This window comes from Astatotilapia calliptera, chromosome 23 (assembly GCF_900246225.1).
Source record: "Astatotilapia calliptera chromosome 23, fAstCal1.2, whole genome shotgun sequence".
In the NCBI taxonomy this organism is placed as follows: Eukaryota; Metazoa; Chordata; class Actinopteri; order Cichliformes; family Cichlidae; genus Astatotilapia; species Astatotilapia calliptera.
Genome location: NC_039323.1, coordinates 17,128,813 through 17,151,229, shown reverse-complemented (window position 1 = coordinate 17,151,229; position 22,417 = coordinate 17,128,813). Strand labels below are relative to the sequence as shown.

General features: G+C 39.8%; 1 protein-coding gene across 1 annotated transcript in view; it reads right to left on the bottom strand.

Moving 5' to 3' along the window:
- The window catches only part of LOC113015857 (NACHT, LRR and PYD domains-containing protein 3-like), a gene marked incomplete at its 5' end in the record, with an annotated part of 39,547 nt that extends 17,516 nt beyond the window's left edge, over window positions 1–22,031 (bottom strand). Inside the window, 10 exons of the mRNA XM_026158212.1 lie at window positions 4,087–4,260; window positions 4,510–4,683; window positions 6,894–7,067; window positions 8,068–9,871; window positions 10,002–10,230; window positions 10,388–10,466; window positions 19,194–19,310; window positions 20,378–20,491; window positions 21,812–21,913; window positions 21,997–22,031. Coding sequence (XP_026013997.1) covers window positions 4,087–4,260; window positions 4,510–4,683; window positions 6,894–7,067; window positions 8,068–9,871; window positions 10,002–10,230; window positions 10,388–10,466; window positions 19,194–19,310; window positions 20,378–20,491; window positions 21,812–21,913; window positions 21,997–22,031 — 3,002 coding nt within the window. The remainder of the gene's footprint in view (window positions 1–4,086; window positions 4,261–4,509; window positions 4,684–6,893; window positions 7,068–8,067; window positions 9,872–10,001; window positions 10,231–10,387; window positions 10,467–19,193; window positions 19,311–20,377; window positions 20,492–21,811; window positions 21,914–21,996) is intronic.
- Between the last annotated feature and the right edge of the window lie 386 nt (window positions 22,032–22,417).

Here is a 22,417-nt window from a genome sequence, read left to right as displayed (position 1 = left end):
AACCCTTCCCATGAGTGATATGGGTAGACATGTTTGCTTTAAGAAAATTTTGTTTTATTGGCTGGGTTTAGATAAGGGTAACACATTATATTGTTGGGAAAATGCCAAATGCTAAAGGGAAGAACATTTTTGATATCATTGATGTTACCATTAACCATAACAGGCCACTGTAGAAATCAATTAAATTTTATAGAGGAAAATAGTCAGGACCAAAGCAATATTTAGGAATTATATAGGGGAATGGTAGACTTGTCACATTCAAAGTACAGTGATAGAATAACAAACACTGGTCCAAGTGGAAGGGCGTGTGATACGAGGTGGTACTGGAGGAAAACGAGCAAAGTAAAGAAAGCAAACCTATTTTGGTTAGCTTTGATAAAGTCAAGTTAAGAAGCACCATGACACTCAGAAGATCAACGTGAAAGTAAAACATACACAAATTTTGTATGAAGCGCATGACTGATAACTGTTCTGTTTTAAGTTCCATCCATCCATCTTCAACCGCTTATCCGAGGCCGGGTCGCGGGGGCAGCAGCCTAAGCAAAGAGGCCCAGACCTCCCTCTCCCCAGCCACCTCCTCCAGCTTATCCGGGGGAATACCAAGGCGTTCCCAGGCCAGCCGAGAGATATAATCTCTCCAGCGTGTCCTGGGTCTTCCCCGGGGCCTCCTCCCGGTGGGACATGCCTGGAACACCTCACCCAGGAGGCGCCCAGGGGGCATCCTTGTCAGATGCCCGAACCACCTCAGCTGACTCCTTTCGATATGGAGCAGCAGCGGCTCTACTCTGAGCACCTCCCGGATGGCCGAACTTCTCACCCTATCTCTAAGGGAGAGGCCAGCCACCCTTCGGAGGAAGCTCATTTCCGCCGCTTGTATCCGCGATCTCGTTCTTTCGGTCACTACCCACAGCTCGTGGCCATAGGTGAGGGTAGGGACGTAGATCGATCGGTAAATTGAGAGCTTCGCTTTTACACTCAGCTCCCTCTTCACCACGACGGACCGGTGCAGCGTCCGCATTACAGCAGCTGCAGCCCCAATCCGTCTGTCAATCTCCGGCTCCCTTCTCCCATCACTTGGGCGATCGTGGCTCAAGAGTTGGGAGTTCGCCTTGTAATCGGAAGGTTGCCGGTTCGAGCCCCAGCTTGGATACTTCAACCTGTTGCCTACTGGTGGTGGTCAGAGGGCCCGGTGGCGCCAGTGTCCCGCAGCCTCACCTCTGTCAGTGCGCCCCAGGGTGGCTGTGACTACAATGTAGCTTGCCATCACCAGTGTGTGAATGTGTGTGTGAATGGGTGGATGACTGGATATGTAAAGCGCTTTGGGGTCCTTAGGGACTAGTAAAGCGCTATATAAATACAGGCCATTTACCATTTACCATCACTCGCGAACAAGACCCCGAGATACTTGAACTCCTCCACTTGGGGCAGGAACTCATCCCCGACCCGGAGAGGGCACTCCGCCCTTTTCCGGCTGAGAACCATGGCCTCAGATTTGGAGGTGCTGATCCTCATTCCCGCTGCTTCACACTCGGCTGCAAACCGCTCCAGTGCGAGCTGGACGCCCTCACCCGATGAAGCCAACAGAACCACATCATCCGCAAAAATCAGAGATGAGATTCTGAGGCCACCAAAGCGAAAGCCCTCCGCCACTTGGCTGCGCCTAGAAATCCTGTCCATAAAAATTATGAACAGAACCGGAGACAAAGGGCAGCCCTGGCGGAGCCCACCGGGAACGAGTCCGACTTATTGCCGCCAATGCGAACCAAGCTCCTGCAACGGTTGTATAGGGATCGAATGGCCCGTAGCAATGGGCCAGACACCCCATACTCCCGCAGCACCTCCCACAGGACACCCCGAGGGACACGGTCGAATGCCTTCTCCAAGTCCACAAAACACATGTAGACTGGTTGGGCAAACTCCCATGCGCCCTCAAGTACCCTCGAGAGGATAAAGAGCTGGTCCAGTGTTCCGCGACCAGGACGAAAACCGCATTGTTCCTCCTGTATCCGAGGTTCGACTAGCGGACGAACTCTCCTTTCCAGCACCCTGGCATAGACTTTCCCAGGGAGGCTGAGGAGTGTGATCCCCCTGTAGTTGGAACACACCCTCCGGTCCCCCTTCTTAAAGATGGGGACCACCACCCCGGTCTGCCAGTCCACAGGTACTGCCCCCGATCTCCACGCAACATTGCAAAGGCGTGTCAACCAGGACAGCCCTACAACGTCCAGAGCCTTCAGGAACTCGGGGCGGACCTCGTCAACACCAGGGGCTCTGCCACCAAGGAGTTGTTTAACTGCCTCAGTGACCTCGCCCCCGGAAATTGGCGGGTCATTCCCCTCATCCCCAGACTCTGCTTCCTCCTCGGAAGACGTGTCAGTGGGATTAAGGAGGTCCTCGAAGTATTCCTTCCACCGCCTGACAATTTTCTCAGTCGACGTCAACAGCGCTCCACCAGCACTATACACAGTGCAGGTAGAGCACCGCTTTCCCCTCCTGAGACGCCTGACGGTTTGCCAGAACCTCTTCGAGGCAGTCCGAAAGTCTTTTTCCATGGCCTCTCCGAACTCCTCCCACACCCGAGTTTTTGCTTCAGCCACTGCCCGAGCCGCATTCCGCTTGGCCTGTCGATACCTGTCAGCTGCCTCCGGAGTCCCACAGGCTAACCAAGCCAGATAGGACTCCTTCTTCAGCCTGGTGGCTCCCTTCACCTCTGGTGTCTGTTTTAAGTGGGGTTTTTTTTTGTTTTTTTTTGTTAAAAAACAAAACTGTTTTAAGTTTTGTTTTTTATAGCACAGATTGGATCATAATGAGGGAAGGACAGCGGGAAAAACTGAGTTTCAAATGTGAACTTAATGTTAACACACAGGTTTTGTTTCTAGGTAGTTCGGAGGATGCAGGCTCTGGATGGAACCAGGAGTTCAAAAGATTTAACTGATTTTATTCCTTAAACACAGGTTTGCAGGCCCGGAGCAAATATAGTCGAAAGGGTGTTTGATAATTTAGGTACGGTAAAACCTATGCATAAGTAATTGCCTTTATGCTTAAGCTTAACTGATTGAAAATGTCTGATAGAATAAGCAGTTATAATCATTTTCTTACACATACTGCAAAATGTGCTCATAAAGACCTAAGCACTCAGTCTTTTGAGGGTCATAAGCTTCATCTGGCGGGACTGTCCAGGTGATACATGGTGAGAGGTGACAGAAGTAAAACTAAAAGGTTAATGCATAACATGCTTACAAACACAGACATCACGTAGATTTATTTCTAGGGTAGAGGTGAAACATATTTTTCTTGCTTTGTGCTTGCATAGCAACAGTTGATGCAGGAGGTGTTAAAGATAAGCATGAAATGAATAAGTCAACAGGAAACATCTGGAGGGTGAGACGGGTGAAATAATAGCTTGCAATGTTTTCAGAACTGTGGGTGTGTGCTCGTGTCTGCAGTTCTCCGTTTCTGGAAATGTACAATAAAGATTATTTTTTGAGCTTTGACCACACTGAGTCCAGTCTTTCTCTGTCGCCAAAAGAATTCAGAAAAGAACCGGATTTGATATGTTCATCTTGATCTTCCTTGCACAAAGAAAAGTTCCTAGTCCTGGTGGAATTAGGCTTCTCTTTGGTTAATCAAAAAAAAAAGAAAAAGCCGTCACTTGATTGGAAATGTCTGAGTGAGAGAAATGATAGGGAATAGAAGGAAAAGACCATATTTCACCCATATTGTCTCCCTGTGAAATCCATAAGTGATTTTAAAATCCTTCTCTTTACACATAACACTGCCCACTTCTCCCTTTGACAGCAGACTTATTTTCTAGAGTTTCTGAAAGTAGAAGAGGAGGCAGACCCTCTCTCAGTTTTGCTGTAATAGGGTTAGGATCCTAGGAGTTTTTCATGATGTACTAATCCTCTTCTTTACTCAATCCATTTTACGCTCTGTGAACAGCTCTATAGCATTTAATTATTAGTAAGCATTTAAAATATGATTTTCTCTTGCCAAGTGTGTCTTTGTCCGCACTCTCTCTGCTCTCTTTTTCTTTCCCCCTTTCATATGTGAAATGATCATCAGTTGAAAAGTCTGAATCCTGACCTGAGAGTTTCCATAGTACAATCTGGACTCTCCAGTCCAGCAGATAGAAGCTTCAGTCCTGAATCCTGCAGGTCATTGTTACTTAGGTCCAGTTGTCTCAGTCTAGAGAACTGGGAACTGCGTAATAAGGACAGCACTTCACAGGTTCTCTCAGACAGATTACATACATTCAGTCTGAAAAATGATGAAGAAGAACATAATAGCACTGGTGTTAAAGCGTATTCAAGGTACGACAAGAAAACAACAGATTTGGCAATATTTCAGGACCAACTGGAATCTTCATTGCCTTATGTTAAAATAAACAAAAATGTGGCAGTTTTCTGTGATTTTAAAATAATACTAAAACTGCAAAGTCATGAGAGAAGATAATAATATTGGCAATTTTGGTCTGTTGATGAAAAACAAAATGTCTCTTGATGTGACCTGAGAGTTTCCAGCATACAGTGTGGACTCTTTAGTCCAGTGGACAGAAGCTTCACTCCGGAATCCTGCAGGTCATTGTTACTCAAGTCCAACTCTCTCAGGCTAGAGGACTGTGAGTTGAAAACTGAGGAGAGAGCTTCACAGCTTTTCTCTGTGAGGTTACAGCCTCTCAATCTGAAAAAATATACAAAAGAAGGCTTTAATTAAAGTGTGTCTATGGTGGCCAAAATAGTTATTAGATTTAGCAATATTTATTCTGTTTTGTTTTGTCAGTGGGGTTAGGTTAATTGGTAATTCTACATTGTGAATGTGAGTGTGAATGGGTGTTTGTCTATATGTGTTTGCCCTGTGACAGACTGGTGACCAATATAGGGTGTATTCTGCCTCTTGCCCTATGGTAGCTGGGATAGGCTCCAGCACCCCCTGACAAGTATAATCAGAAGAGAATGAATGGATGGATGGATGGATGGATGGATGGATGGATGGATGGATGGATGGATATTTTGTTTTAGGACTAAGTGAAATCCTTATTGTCTCTTGGCCTTATGTCAAATAAGTTAGAAATTTTAATTGTGAAATTTATCCTGACCTAGACTGAAATGCTAAAAATATAAAGATGCAAAAATATGTAAGTTAAACTTAATTACTAGGGGTGCAACGATACACAAAATTCACGGTTCGGTTCGGTTCGATACTTTGGTGTCACGGTTCGATATTTTTTCGATACAAAAAAATGTTCATGCCTTTTTAATTTGTCATTTATTAAAATTATAAATATATATTTTAACTCAAAAGTACAGTTTTTAAATTTAACCCTAACCCTTGTGCGTGTTTTTTATTTTGACAGTGAATGCGCACCTGCGGACCACTTATGTGCACCCCTGGTTATTTAGCTCGTCATATTGCAGCCACAGAAATTCTTTTGTCCATGAAACCATAAAGCTGCACTTTCTTTTTGCCTTATAGTCTGATTTGGCATAACTTCTCCGTTTTGTGGAAAGCTTTTCTTTGGCTGTCACTTCTTCACCCTGACCTGTCTTATTTGGCTCAGCAGAACTAAAATATATATCCTGCTGCTTTTACACACGCACTCACATAAGCTCAGCGATTCTCTGCGCGATCAACCTCTCACATGTTTAAGCTTGCTGCGGGAGATTTCACTTGTCATGTTTGCATAGTAAGCTAACGATTGATAAGACGATGTCAGAGGAATTGGTGCACAAATTATCATCACTCACAGATCAGTGCTGTCGCTCTCTATACACAGTTCGCACGATTGCAAAGTGAAAGCAAATTCAAACGCGATTTCAATATGTCACATATTGACAGTGGCTCACCGATGCCAATGACATAATTACCCAGCTACATTTCTGAAAGAATGCAAAAGCATTGACATATATTTTTCCTTCCTACAATAGCCGGACGGGCAGGGCAGAGATAGATTTTGGTAGCCCGACTGGAAAAATCGCTAGCCCCAGGACGTCGGGCTAGCGATTTTGCGAGCCCTGTATCTGATTGAGGAATCACTCATCTTTGGAAAAGAGAGTTTATTACAGAGAAATGTCTCTTTCCAAAATAAAAGCTATACTATCCGCTTCTTCTGGGCTATATTCTCAGCAGCACATTAAACATATAAGGAGAATCATGTGCTAACAGCTGTCTAAATGACTCGGCTAAAGTTAGTAGCATGCTTGCTTGTTTTTGTCTGCTTCCACTTGTCTTTGCACTAGGATGATGTCGGCGTAAATGTGCAGTCATATTCGTTGTGTTCCCACTAGTGCTTTCAGGTTAATCTCGTTGAAATGACCTTAACGCCACAACACGGCAAATCTCCGCTACTGCCAATGGGGCTAGACGGCCAACACGTTAACGAGCTAACTGCGCTAACACACTAGTTCCCACCCATGTAATTGAGCATTGCATGGCACATCCAACATACTGTTTTACTTTAGTCCATGACTCGCTTACCTTCAGGGTCATACGTCACATGAAAACCAAAATAATTCCAAACGCCAGATCTGAATGAGGGTGGGGGAGGTCCATGTTGCAAGGAGAGCTTAACTTCTGTCTCGCTAGCTTGCCCTGCGCTCTTCCTTCTGACGATGCTGTCTGTGTTGAGCGCTCAGTGGATCTGCGCTCGACAGTGCAGCCTAGGCGGAGTAGTCGAACGCAGATTCACTGAGCGCTCAACACAGACAGCATCGTCAGAAGGAAAGTTGATAAAATAAATTACAAATTTTGTATTGTTCGATGCATATGCGTACCGAACCGAAAGCACTGTATCGAACGGTTCAATATCGATACGAATATCATTGCACCCCTATTAATTACCTATGTTTAATAATGTATTTTTTTTCCCGTAAAAACAAATCACCTGAGCTAACCTGATAGTTTCTAGTCTACAGTGTGGACTCTCCATTCCAACAGACAGAAGCTCTACACCAGAATCCCTTAGGTTATTGTTACTCATGTCCAACTCTGTCAAACTAGAGGACTGGGATCTGAGAACTGAGGACAGAGCTTCACAGCCTTTCTCTGACAGGTTACAGGCACTCAGTCTAAAAAAAGAAGAGAAAGAAAATGTGATTAGATAAATTCAAATGATGAATACAGATGAGCCAAACAGCACAATTCGCCAGTTAATTAAATGCTATCCTGGGACAAATCTTAAATAATTTGAATTTGTTTAGGGAAAACTAAATTCTTTCTTTGTATCTAAATGGAAACCACTGAGTGAAAGATACATTTATTGATATTAGTTCAGCACCAAATGGCAAAGGCATACAGCCCTGTCATGGGTGTTTAAAGGACTGAAGCCATGTTTTTGTTTTTGTTTTTTTTTTTTGGGGGGGGGGGGGGGGGGGATTTATTTAGTAGGTGCTTGTTGTTCACATTCTAATTGTTTTTGAGAGACTAAAGAGGGATAGAATTTCTCATCTGAGAACCACAATGATTAAGTTTCTCAACACATAGTCATATTAGTATACATCTGTTTGACAAAGTAAAGATACAAAGATCACCAGGCAATGTAACCACACAAGCAATGTAAACACTGTGATTCAGTTTTCAGCTTGTTTGTTTTTGTCTTCATTTTCCTGCTATTTAAGGAAATGAATATAAAAAAAGTTGAGATTACATCTTTTTGTTGGATTTTTTAATGTTGCTGATATCACAGTTAGGCATGCGTAGACGCAACCTCAAAGTGTGTGGACAAACCAGTGGCTACAACTTGAGGAAGAACATTTTGGAGAATTGAGCAGAGACCCCTATGTTAGTAGGATCTTCATGTGCTCATGTTTAGTGTGTTGGAAGTAGGTTGTTGTGTCCAAATTTGTTGAGCTCCTTAAATGTTTTTCTTTTTTCTTCAAAGGTTATCCAGGATTTAGTATATGTTTGTCAGAGTAAAAATTTTAGTGTCCACAATATTAAAAAGCTTATCAGCTGTACTAAAATTAATAAAAGTAATTTGGTAATATGGTACGATATGGACTTGTGATGAAAGAAATCACTGAATCAACCATATTTTGTAACGAAATGGATGAGCACAAATATACTTACAGAGCTTTGTTGGATGCTTTGACCACTGGAAGCAGCTTCAGAAGAGCCTCCTCTGAAGCAGAGTATTTCTTCATGTCAAACATGTCCAGATCTTTTTCTGATGACAGTAAGATGAAGGCCAGAGCTGACCACTGTGCAGGAGACAGTTTGTCTGTGGAGAGATGCCCTGATTTCAAGGACTGTTGGATCTCCTCCACTAGAGAACAATCCTTCAGTTCATTCAGACAGTGGAAAAGATTGATGCTTTTCTCTGCAGACAGATTCTTTCTAATTTTCTTCTTGATGTACTGGACTGTTACCTGATTGTTTGACCACTTACTTCCTGCTTCTGTCAACAGACCTCGTAGAAGATTCTGATTGGTCTGCAGTGAAAGACCCAGGAGGAAGCGGAGGAACAAGTCCAGGTGTCCATTTGGACTCTGTAAGGCCTTCTCCACAGCACTCTGGTGGATATACTGGAGTTTTGGTTTGTTAAATAATTTAGACAACATGGTTGTTGTTGGTTGTTCCTCTTCCAGCAGATTGACTCCAGAGTTGATGAAGGTCAGATGGACATGAAGAGCAGCCAGAAACTCCTGAACACTCAGATGGATGAAGCAGTACACCTTGTACTGGTACAGTCCTCTCTCCTCTTTAAAGATCTGTGTGAACACTCCTGAGTACACTGAGGCTGCTCTGATATTGATGCCACACTCTGTCAGGTCTGATTCATAGAAGATCAGGTTTCCTTTCTGCAGCTGATGAAAAGCCAGTTTTCCCAGTGACTCAATCATCGTCCTGCTCTCTGGACACCAGTGTGGATCTGTCTCAGCTCCTCCATCATACTTGACCTTCTTGACTTTGGCCTGAACCACCAGGAAGTGGATGTACATCTCAGTCAGGGTTGTGGGTAGCTCTCCTCCCTCTCTGGTTTTCAGCACATCCTCCAGAACTGTAGCAGTGATCCAGCAGAAGACTGGGATGTGGCACATGATGTGTAGGCTTCGTGATGTCTTGATGTGGGAAATGATCCTCCTGGCTTGCCCCTCATCACTGAATCTCTTCCTGAAGTACTCCTCCTTCTGTTGATCAGTGAACCCCATGACATCTGTCACCATATCAACACATTGTGGAGGGATGAGATGGGCTGCTGCAGGTCGTGTGGTTATCCAGATGCGAGCAGAGGGAAGCAGATTCCCACTGATGAGGTTTATCAGCAGCACATCCACTGAGGAGGACTTTCTAGGGTCACTCAGAAGTTTAATTTTGTTGAAGTCCAGAGGAGGTCGACACTCATCCAGACCATCAAAGATGAACACAACCTGGAAGTCTTCAAAGCTGCAGATTCCTGCTTCTTTGGTTTCAGTAAAGAAGTGATGAACAAGTTCCACCAAGCTGAACTTTTCCTCTTTCAGCACATTCAGCTCTCTGAAAGTGAATGGAAATATGAACTGGATATCCTGGTTTGCTTTTTCTTCAGCCCAGTCCAGAGTGAACTTCTGTGTTAAGACTGTTTTCCCAATGCCAGCCACTCCTTTTGTCAGCACTGTTCTTACTGTTTGATTACTTGCAGTTGAGGCTTTAAAGATGTCTTCTTGTCTGATTATTGTTTCTGGTCTGTCTGATTTCCTGGATACTGTTTCAATCTGTCTAACCTCATGCTCATCACTGAGCTCTGGAGTCCCTCCCTCTGTGATGAAAAGCTCTGTGTAGATCTGATTCAGAAGGGTTGGGTTTCCTGCTTTAGCAATCCCCTCAAACACACACTGGAACTTCTTCTTCAGGTTCGATTTAAGTTCACATTCACAAAGTGGAGAAAGCACTTCTGAAAAAACACAAGTAACAAATTAAAGTAACGAGTTGTGCATAACTATCCAAAAATTCCAATTGCCTGAAGACTAAGTATAAATGTTCTATTTATCCAGAGGTTGAAATTTTAAGAGAAATCCCCTTACGGTTCCATAGACGCTCAGCCAGATCCTCCTGCTTCATTCTCTTCAGGAACTGCACTGCAATCTTCAGAATAGCCCCTCTCCCACTCCTCATCTGCTCTTCTTCATCTTTACTGTCCATGGTCCCACCTCCCTGCTGTTTTTCTGAACATTCTGGGTTGTCTGGACTCAAAAGTCTCTGGATTTTCTTCAGCTCCATCTTCACAAAAGTGATGATGTTGTCCTCCAGCCGCTGTAACAGAATACTATACAAATGACCCAATCAGACCCAATCATGGAGCCAAAAAGCAGAGCTATGTTGAACATTTAAGATAATCCAGAAATCTACAAAGAGCAATGATATCTGTTACCAGCATAGCTGTAAAAGTAGTTGTTATATATGTACAGACCATAAATATATTTTCCAGACATGTTTGATGCTGCTGGGCAGACTGACCACTGGGAACCTCTGAGCTCTCCCAGTCCACTCTGTGGAGAAATCATGAAAAATTAGTTCAGGCACTGAATAAAGGTCCAGGAAATTATACTTTGACAAAGACAGTTATCGAGAGGACTCCTGTAATTGTAAAAGTTTACTACTCTTGCTGATCCGACTAAGAAGCAACAGCTCAGTTTAATGTTTTTCTTTGAGTTTAAGTTCTTGCCGTGTTCTGATAAGCTTTCATGCTCAGCAAACTTCAAGTTTGAAACGTTAAACTGTATATCAGATTCTGGAAATATCAGTCAATCTTGGTTTTAATCTTGTTCAATCTTGTTTAAATCCTTACTCCAAGAAGTCCAAGAAGTTGAGTCTTTTCCTTGAATTTAAAGAACCATTTACTGTGCCATCCATTTTCATGGACACAAAAATGAATTCTTTTCCACTGGATTTTTTATATGTGGCTTTCTCTGGATAAACAAAGGGCAGAGGACTGGACTGCACGCTGTCATAGAGATCAAGATCCCCAGCTTAACTTTATCCAAAAAAGGAATAAAATGACTTAACATGCAGTCTTTTTATGGGTAAGTGCTAATAGTTAGTGATACTTAATTCTAGTCAGAATATAATCGAATAAAGGTCTAATCAATATGATGAATAAGAAAAAAAATAGCCCAACCATTGAAATGATTCCAATACCTGACTTTTAACTGAGATTTTGTGTGGAGTGGTATGTTTAGTACTAATTCCCCTCCCATGCTGACGGTGGATCAAGGAGACCAGTGCATATGCTGCAGGCCCGGATGTATTGTCTACATTGGCTGTCCCTTACCCTTTACCCACCCCTGTTGCTTGTCATGTGTTTCTTTGGTGTATTAAGAGTTTTTTCATGTGCTATGTGCAGAGGTGTTTTTTTTTCTGTTCTCAAACTGATCTCCCTATTGGAGCTCAGTTTGGAGGGAGTTATTTTTTTCTCCTTATCTGTCCTCATGTGGTGTATTTTCCATTGTTATACCTCTCTGACCTGTCTTGCCCATGTGATGTTTTTGTGTAATGTATGTATGGTCGGAGGGTAAGATGGCGCCGCCATTGCGTGCAGTAGGTGAGCAGCCTTAACATGAAATTAACCCTTGTGGGACTAATAAAGGTATATCTTATCTCATCTCTTATCTTAATGCTGATATTGGTCTCAGAGAGTCTCTTTGTGTAAGGGGTGATAGGAATGAGAGGAAGGAATAAGTGAGACACTAAGAAGGCTGAAGAATCTCAGAGAATCTCTTATTTTACAATGTATGATTTAAAAAACAAGTCATTGAGAGAAAAAAGTATTCCTATATAACTGAAATAAAAAGGGATAATGTTGAAATCATAAAGAGTCGTGATATGCATGAGTGACTGAGCTAATGAGAAATTATGCTGAAGTACCCTCAGCATGTTGGGGCTTTCTCTGTATTCCTGTAGGGTTTTTTACCTCACAATATGAAGCAGCAGAGTAAATAAAAATGAATTTAAATTATTATTATTATAATAACTAGTGAAAACAGTTGACAGTACATTAGTGAGATTGAAAAAGACTTCTGTAGAGACTATGGCATTGTTAATGTCAAATGAAGTCTACACAACCCCCAAGGAAATGTTCTTGCAAAGCATGCTGTTCAGATTGACAAACTCCCTCTGATAAAAAGAGGATCCACTGCTAGAACTGATATGCTACAGAGCAACAGCTATAATACCTACTGGTAATAACCCGGCTGGACTATTCATGGGACTTAAAATCTATCTACTCTCCCATCACACAAAGGGAACCTGATTCCAAAACGGCCAGATTAAACTCTAATCAGATGCAGAAATTATGATACAAAACTGGAAGCATTTTATTTCAACAGGAGACATGGAGTGAAACACCTGCCTCCACTTCACTTCTCAGCAAGAAATGAGACATAACAACAGAGTTCTTGTCAGAAACACTTCAGGATAGGTGATGGACATAACAAAACACTTCAAAGAAATAGAATAATCTGTAAACCTGGTGTGAGATCTTTATGTTACAGTCATTACTATAAGAAGTTACTGTTTTTTAAAACAGAAAAGTTTAACTAATTAAGGTTACACATTAATATCAGAATGCTACTGTTTAGTAAATGATAACTCAGGTTTGTATAAGTAACTCAGAGTGAAGTCAGTTTAAAGGGAGTTGTCAAGGTGGCACATAAAAGAGTTAGAGTTAATCATGCATGTGACTAATATGTGCATGGAGCTAATAAAGTGAGATAGTGAGTACAAAAAACTATATTATTCTCTTTTCCTTTTTTCTGTTTTTTGTAACAACTTCACAGGTCCTTTTTGCTTGTATGTTTGAAGTCTGGATGTACATCCTTATCTAGAACTATTGTACAAATACTAGAGATGGCACGATACCACTTTTTTATGTCCGATACCGATACCGATATCATAAATTTGGATATCTGCCGATACCGATATGAATCCGATATAGTGTGTTTTAATCAACAAAACTGTTTTTTTTTTAAATATCTTGCCGCATTTTGTATAAGTTCATACTCAAGTTTAAAACAACAACTACACTAAAGCTATTCTGTTATACCTGTATGCAAAAAAAATATTTCATAGTTCAGCAATACTGATCAATCTAATAAACTTAAACCTACACCATCCTCCCTATTCTGGTATTTTAAAGAGTACTTAGCATAAATATTAAGCAACCTAACTAATAGGGTTCCAACTCCCAGCAACAACAAAAATAAATAAATAAAAAATAGGGAACCACCCCTCACGCTCCACCTCATGATGCTTAATCGACGTAATCAACCTTAATTTGATGCAGTGTGAAAAAAAATGCACAGAAATCAATTATTTTTCAAGAAATATTAAATAGATTCAACATCTTTCTTCAACAAAATTGCAGACTGCACAGATGGTACCTTCCCAAAGGAAAAAGTACTATAGCTTACTAGGGTATATATATATTAGACTTAATAGTTACTATATACAGTAATGGACTTCTATTCATTTTGCATCAAATTAAAACTTTGGGTGTCAGATAATTATTTATTAAAAGCTAGACATTTTAAATGAGAATAAGAAAGAAAAGTATGTATTTGTGCCCCCTTTTCCCTGTTAATGCCCTATCGGCCCCCCTGGCTAAACTTTGCTAGATCCGCCCCTGCACAGTTACCAGCGTCAGCTACGTAGAAAAAGATCCTGGTGTAGAAAGTAAATAAATTCTAACAACAGCTTATCAAGCTTAAACGAGCTGCTGTTGTTCAGCCGCTGGTTTCCTATTTCTGGTGCAAAGTGGGCCAAAAGCAAACAAGAGACACGGACTCGCGACAGAAAAGCCGATCAGCTGATCGTTAAGCAGTTTCATGATTGAAGTAGCAGCAAGAGGAGGCAGTCGCTCCATATATCGCTTGTTAAGCTTAACGCAGGAATGCTTTACAAACATTCAGAGATGGACTTACACACTTGCTTTACTTCTCTCGGGGATAACTTTGTCGGAGATGAAATGCCGGGTTGCTAGCGAAGCTCCAAATGCTATCCAGACCACCGACAGGTCCCGCATGCCACAGCCGCTCTATCACGTGATGCATACTGCTCCGACGTGCTAACGTTCTGAGGTGAGTTACGGCGTGTTGCAAGTTTTGTGAGGTGCTTTCGTGATATTTAATGGATCGGATTACATTTTTTATTTTTCTCCGATATCCGATCCAGTAATTTAGGTCAGTATCGGACCGATACCGATACGTAATATCGGATCGGTCCATCTCTAACAAATACAGTAGTTCTTTTTCAGATACAGTAGCAATTTGTATGAAAACTAGATTTCAGTGAATACTACTTGATAATTTGGGGTAAAATCAATAAGGATATCTTACATTATACAGTATACAACACAACATAAATGATAGAAGAAAAAATTTTGATAAACATTATTCTATGTTTGCTGAAGTGGAATTCTGACAGTTTCATCACATTTACATCTAATGTGATCATTCGCAAAGGATTCTGGGAAGTAGCTAGCCGGTCGTCACGGCAAAGCTACGAGAGCGTCTCTCAGCATGGGCCCGAAAAAAGTTCTGTCAACCGAGGAAGGAGACGATATTAAGAAGTCGCTGGAGTTTATGACAGAGGAGATTTCTACTGTCAAACTGCAGCAGAAAGCCATCCTGGACCTGGTCGAGGAAGTTAAGGCTCTCCGCATCCAGAACGCCGAGAAGGATCGGCGGCTGGCGTACCTGGAGAACAGAGTGGCGGATTTGGAGCAGTACACCCGGATGAACGATGTTATCATCACGGGGCTTCGCATCAAACCCCGGTCATACGCCCGGGCGGTCGCCACTGACAATGTAGGAGGGCCAGGAGAGGAAGATGTCAACTCCACGGAGCATCAAGTGGTTACCTTTCTACGGTCCAAAGGTGTGGAAGTGGATTATAACAACATTGAGGCTTGCCACCCTCTACCCCGAAAAAATGACAGTAACAAACCAGCCATCATTGTGAGATTTGCAAACAGAAAACAGAAAACAGCACTGTTAAAACAAGGAAGGAAACTGAAAGGATCCGATGTCTTCATGAACGAACATCTGATAAAAAGAAATGCGGACATTGCCAGGAAAGCACGTTACTTGAAGAAACAGGGAAAAATTCAAAATACATGGACCACCAACTGCAAAGTATTCATTAAACTCAATGGAACACCGGAACAAGCCAAAGTGTTGGTCATCAGAAATATGGAAGAGCTGGACAAATACTGAGGTCAACTTACTCTGGAGGTATGAATACACATGTGACGTGACACACAACACAACACATGGCACAGTCCAAAAGAACTTCATCTGCATCCGGCAACAATATCAACATGACTCATTGGAATTCTCTTTATGATAATCTGGAACTGAGAACATTTCGATACACAGACCATAATGTTCTAGACTTAGAAAAGGATATAGACCCGGAAAATAATTTCTTCTACAACATCAGCTGTAACTGCTGCTACTTCACTGATGAACAGTTTAAGCACACCATCAACACGGAAAATAAATTATCAATAATCCATTTTAATAGCAGAAGTCTGTATGCCAACTTCAACAATATAAAGGAATATCTAAATGAGTTGACAAATCCATTTGGAATTATTGCCATTTCTGAAACATGGATCAATGCGGAGAAAGGAATGGACTTTGGACTGGAGGGATATGAAGTGAATTTTGTAAATAGAAGGAACAAGAGTGGAGGGGGAGTAGCTGTGTATGTGGATAAAAACCTAAACTACAAGGTGGTAGAAAGTATGACAACTGTAATTGATAATTTACTAGAATGTATAACAATTGAAATTTATAAGGAAAAAGAAAAAAATGTAATAATTAGCTGTATATATAGAACACCTGGCTCTAGTATTCAAGTATTTAATGACTTCATAGAGGAAATATTCTCTAAAACAAATCAAAAAGTTATGTTTATCTGTGGTGATTTTAATATTGACCTGTTGAATCCAAAAAAGCATAAAATGACCGACGAATTCCTAAACACTATGTACAGTTTGAGTTTACATCCTAAAATAACCAGGCCTAGCAGAATTACACCACATTGTGCCACCTTACTTGACAATATTTTCACTAACAATATGGAAAACAACATTGTGAGCGGAATATTAATTAATGACATCAGTGATCACCTACCAGTTTTTGCAGTTTATGACACTAATTATAAGAAAAATCTGCATGAAGAACAACTGAGATACAGACGTGTAAGGACGGAAGAAACTATGACTGCATTTAAGAACGATCTATTAAATCAGGACTGGGACAAGGTGTACAAAGAAGCTGATATTGATATTGCATATGGCATATTTTTAAGAATATTCATGGAGTTGTACGATAAAAACTGTCCAACAATAAAATACAACAGAAAGCACAAATATTCAGATAGACCATGGCTCACTAAGGGTTTACAAAATGCATGTAAAAAGAAAAATACACTCTATAGGAAATACCTAAAACAAAGAACAAAAGAAGCTGAAAATAAATATAAAAAATACAAAAATAAGTTGACCAATATTATACGTGTATGTAGAAAGGAGTATTATAGTACAATATTGAACAACAATAAACATAATATGAAAGGAATATGGGATGTTTTAAACGGTATCATTAAAAATAATTCTGGACAACAAAGTTATCCACAATACTTTATCGATAATGGCAATCTTATGGAAAACACTGCTGATAAGGTCAACAGCTTTAATCATTATTTTGTAAATATTGGACCAAAACTGGCAGAACAAATTCCTGAGTCACTGCCATCAGTAGAATGTAGTGAAAATCTGATTGATAGGAACCCTAACTCAATGTTCCTCACATCAGTGGAGGAAAAAGAAATAATTGACATTGTACACATGTGTAAATATAAAACATCCACTGATTGTAATGATATTGACATGAAAATCGTCAAGAAGGTGATTGAAGGAATTGTAGGACCTCTAACATATATTTGCAACTTATCATTTCAGACGGGAAAAGTGCCAAACAAAATGAAAATAGCTAAAGTTGTGCCGCTGTATAAAACCGGGGATAGACGCCACTTCACAAATTACAGGCCTGTTTCTTTACTACCACAATTCTCCAAAATCCTAGAAAACCTGTTTAATAAACGATTAGACAAATTCTTAGATAAATATAAATTACTCTCTGACAGTCAATATGGATTCAGATCAAAAAGATCAACATCTCTGGCATTAATCGAATCAATTGAGGAGATTACGAATGCTATAGATCAGAAACAGTATGCAGCTGGAGTATTTCTGGATCTCAAGAAAGCATTCGACACAATCAATCATGACATATTAATTAATAAACTGGAACGGTATGGGATTAGGGGGGTTGTACTGCAATGGGTGAAAAATTATTTAAGTGACCGGAAACAATTTGTGAAGCTGGGTGTCCATTCCTCATCATGCTTGGACATTGCTTGTGGTGTTCCACAAGGCTCTGTACTGGGTCCAAAATTATTTATTATTTATATAAATGATATTTGTAAGGCATCTGATATATTAAAATTAGTATTATTTGCAGATGACACAAATATTTTTTGTTCTGGGGGGAATCTAAAGGAGCTGCTGGATACAATTACTTCAGAAATGTGCAAAATTTAAAAATGGTTTAACAGGAACAAACTATCGCTAAATCTAAGTAAAACTAAAATTATCTTATTTGGGAATTCCCTTAGAAATGCACAAGTGCAGATTCATGTAGATGGTGTGGAAATTGAAAGAGTACTTGAACATAAGTTTCTTGGTGTGATTATAGATGATAAATTAAACTGGAAGTCTCATATAAATCATATACATAACAAAATTTCAAGAAGTGTCTCAATCTTGAGTAAAGTAAAACACATTCTGGACCACAAATCACTCCACATTCTCTATTGTTCCCTGATTGCACCGTATTTGAATTACTGTGCAGAGGTTTGGGGCAATACTTACAAATGTTCGCTATCATCAATCTTTATATTACAAAAAAGGGCCATAAGGATAATCCATAAAACTGGTTACAGAGATCATACAAATCCACTATTCTTAAAATCAAAAATTCTAAAATTCACAGATCTGGTTCATTTTCTCACACCACAAATTATATATAAAGCAATAAATAACCTGCTTCCTGACAATATTCTAAAAATGTTTTCTAAAAGGGAACGGGGATACAATTTGAGGGGGGAATTAAATTTAAAACATCCTCGTATCCGTACAACATTAAAAAGTTTTTGCATCTCTGTGTGTGGAGTGAAGCTGTGGAACAGACTAAGTAAAGATATGAAGCAATGTCCAAGCATGGCGCAGTTTAAAAAGCGGTTTAAGGATATGGTTTTTACAGGGTACAGGGAAAAGGTAGAGATTTGATAGGGTGTTCTTGTCTAATATTTTCATGTGTGTGCGCATGCACGGGTTTGTTGGTATGGGTATATATGTATGTGTATATGTATGTATGTATGTATGTGTATATATATATGTGTATATGTATATATGTATATGTATATATATGTATATATATATATATGTGTATGTGTGTGTATGTATGTGTGTGTATATATATATATATATATATATATATATATAAAATTGTAGGTTGTGTATCCTTCAGGTGTTAATAGGGTTATTGAAAATGTGTATATGTGTGTATGTGTGTATATACGTAGGTATGGATAGATAGAAACATATATGTGTATATATTTAAAAAAAAAATTACACATAACATATAATGTAATTACAAGGAGGTATTTCTGTAGTCTATTGATACTAGATAGTGGAAAAGGGGTGGGATTAAATAAGCTTATGCTTCTTCCTGCTCCTTTTTGAACATGGACGTTATTTGGAGTTGTGGTTGCTCGTTTTCCTTTTGTTTGCTTTGTTAATTTGTCTCTTTTAATTCTATTTTTTTTTTAATACTTTTTCAACATGTTCAAAATAAAGATTCAATCAATCAATCAATCAATCAATCAATCAATCAGTTATCAAATGCTTTTAAGAGACAATTTATATAGTATTAGAGAGAATGATGTGTTTGGACTGCAATTTGTATACGATAACATTAACAGGAGTTTACGTGTACATGTTGGACATGGTTATTAAAATAAAAGAATTCCTTGCTCACTGACTTCCATTGAGATGTAGTTTAGAGACCAGAACACAACATCACACAGTTTATTCAAATCAGAAAACCAAACTGGAGTTAATTAAAGAGTTCATGTAGCTAACAGATCACCTTTCTGCAGCAGATGGTTGATGTCCTTTAAAGTGAATGAGGCGCTCTTCAGACCAGTCACTCTTTAAAGACACACAGCTGGGTTCAGCTCCAGGTTCAGCAGGTCTCTCATTGATCCTGTTAAACAGAGAAGAAAAATGTACTTTTCTTTTGCTGCTATATAAGCTGATGAAGACTTAGAACACCTTCATCATCCAAAAGAAAAAAATGATTTGCAGTGCTGAGCATGAGGAGAAGGGAACTCCAAACTAGTGTTGGCAGTGTAACAATAGGACAACAGGTGACAGACAAATAGTCATTTACATCAGCGGTCCCCAACCTTTTTTGTGCCACGGACCAGTTTATGCCCGACAATTTTTTCACGGATCGGGTTTTAAGGTGTCGTGGATAAATACAACAAAATAAAACTAGTACCGGTACCGAAAAAAAGAAGATTTATTCATAACACACGTGAAAAGACCCAGGAAAACAGAGTTAACGATAAAAACAATAACAAAATAACGCTGAAAACCGATAAAAACCTTGAAAACCATACACTTCACACCTGAGCCTCAACTCTCGTGGCCCGGTACCAAACGACTCACAAACCAGTACCGGTCCGAGGCCCGGGGGTTGGGGACCGCTGATTTACAGTATGCAGAACAATTGATAGTCTTACTATGAGCAGTTTGAGTTACAATAAGTACAATAAGTAATTGCAACAATATGGGGACTAAATTAGCATGTCCATACATATTTTTGTTTATTAGAGCCCTAACTTCAGTTCAGGAAATGAGAGTTGATGTGAGGAGGAAGAGGATGGCAATTTATCCAAATGAAAGTTGCACCGTCTTTGTCTTTCACATTTCTGCTTCTTTGGTGAATGGGATACCTCCTCAGATGATAAAATATAGGCGTGATCCATCATATCTTGGGTCTGAAGATGCAGACACAAGTTAAAATTTGTCTCCATGGCATACGAATGCCTTTAAATTCTCTTAAATTCTCTCTGTCTATTAAATAACAACAAAAAATGACTGTCTGGACCTTTAAATGTACATGTTGAACATGTTTTATGGAATTAAGGAATTAATCACTCATTAACTTTCATTGAAATGCAATTTAGAGACCAAAACAACATCGAGACGTTCATTTAAATCAGGAAACCAAACTGACAGGTATCAAAGAGTTCATGTTAGTGACACCTCTCTTCAGCAGATGGTTGGTGTTCTCTAAAGTGAATGAGGCGCTCTTCAGACCAGTCACTCTTTAAAGACACACAGCTGGTTTCAGCTCCAGATTCAGGTCTCTCATAGATCCTGTTAAACAGAAAAGAAAATAATCTTTTTTAAATTTTCTGTTACAGAAACTGATGAAGACTTAGAATACCTTCATGATCTGAAAAACTAATTTGTATGTTGAGCATGAGCAGAAGGAAACTCCAAACTAGCGTTGGCAGTGTAACAGTGTCACCCACAGTAAACACCACCATTTGCACAATTGCAGAACTACTGATGGTCTTGCTATAAGCAGTACAATTTCAAAGTTATAGTTTTTATAATTAATGGCAACTGATTTCTGTTTTTTTACATCTCAAAATCATACGCGTGCATGATCCTAAGTATGGTGGCAGCTGTTGGGCAAACAACTCTGGCTGCCATTCATCTGTATGTAGGCTGTCAGGCTGCTGTTAATCTCATCCACATATATTTACTCAGATACGACTCAGTGAGTCAGTGAAGGTCACTTCTGTCGAGTGACAGTGATGCTGGAGTGAATTAAGGATATTCTTAAGATTCCTATTAGTAAATGCTGCTGTTTTTGCTGCTGTTAGCCAGCATTAGTGGAACTTTCTTTAAAGTGGATATTACTGTTGCTGTTAAATGTAGCACCATGGTCTTGGAGGAACACCGTCTTGTTTCACTGTATACGGTGCCACTCTTTAAGGTTCAAATGACAATAAAGCCACTTGACTTAACTTGAGTTGACAAATATTGTTGAATTTAGGCTCTTATTGAATAAACTGTCAAATGATGTGAGAATGTAAACTGCTTAGCAGAGGAAAAGTGGGACCTTTAGGACACTGAAGCCTAACATTAGCTGGCATAACATTAGATTATAGCTAACTTTTTTTGTTTGTTTCCCAGCCTGTTGTCTGCTATACAGAAAAGGAAGGGTTGCATGAGTAATATGGTGACATTACGTTATTTTAACAATATCAGAAAAAAATGATCATGTTAGTGCTGTTTCTTGTGTGTTAGAGCCTGACATATGTTCAGGAATTTTATTTAGATGTCACTAACATCTTACTAAAATGTTTTACTTTTCCTTTTCACCTTAGTTCTCATCTCCTGAACTGACATCAGGGCTCTAACACGCCTTCATGTTTTCATTGCTAATTCTAATTACTTCTAAGTTTATGAGAATACATTACTTTTTTCAGAAGAACTAATAACACACAAATCAATATACATTTTTAAGTACAATATTCTGTTTTTATATTAAGGGGAAAAGACTAACTAGACATTTGAAGCACATGTTATACGTGTACATATTGGACACGTTTTATAGAATAAAGGAATTCCTCGTTCAGTGACTTCCTTTGAGCTATCAAAGAGTTCATGTTACTAACAGCTCACCTCTCTGCAGCAGACCGCTGGTTTCCTTTAAAATGAATGAGGCGCTCTTCAGACTGGTCACTCCTTAAGGACACACAATTGGGTTCAGGTCCAGGTTGGTTCCTGTGAATAATGATGGATCAATGATGTGAGTGCTGAGCTGTGACATGGAGAAGAGTCATAGACAATTAGAGATGTCATCTCACCTCTGAGCTTCGGTCTGGCTCTCATGTTCCCCACACAGAGTGGTTTTAGAGAGAGGGACACCCTCCTCTCTGTCCTCACACTGATCCATGCTGCTGACTTCACATCCACGTCACCCAAGGTTGCAAAAGTACAGACTTTCTTTACTAAAAGTAGAAGTACAGATACCTGGGTTAAAAAAATACTCCTGTAAATGTTGAAGCACTGAGGCAGCTCCATCAAGGACAATTCTATTAAAAGATTTTTGTACAAAGGTAACTGAACCTTGTGGTGTCAATATGATAATAAGTTCATATTTGTACAAAAGAACCCATATATTAATCCAAATAAATCCAAATTACAAATCCAAGTGTAATGAATATACTTAGCTTGAATCTGTTATTCAGGACACCTGCAGTGAAAAAGGTTTAAAAAAAAACAAAC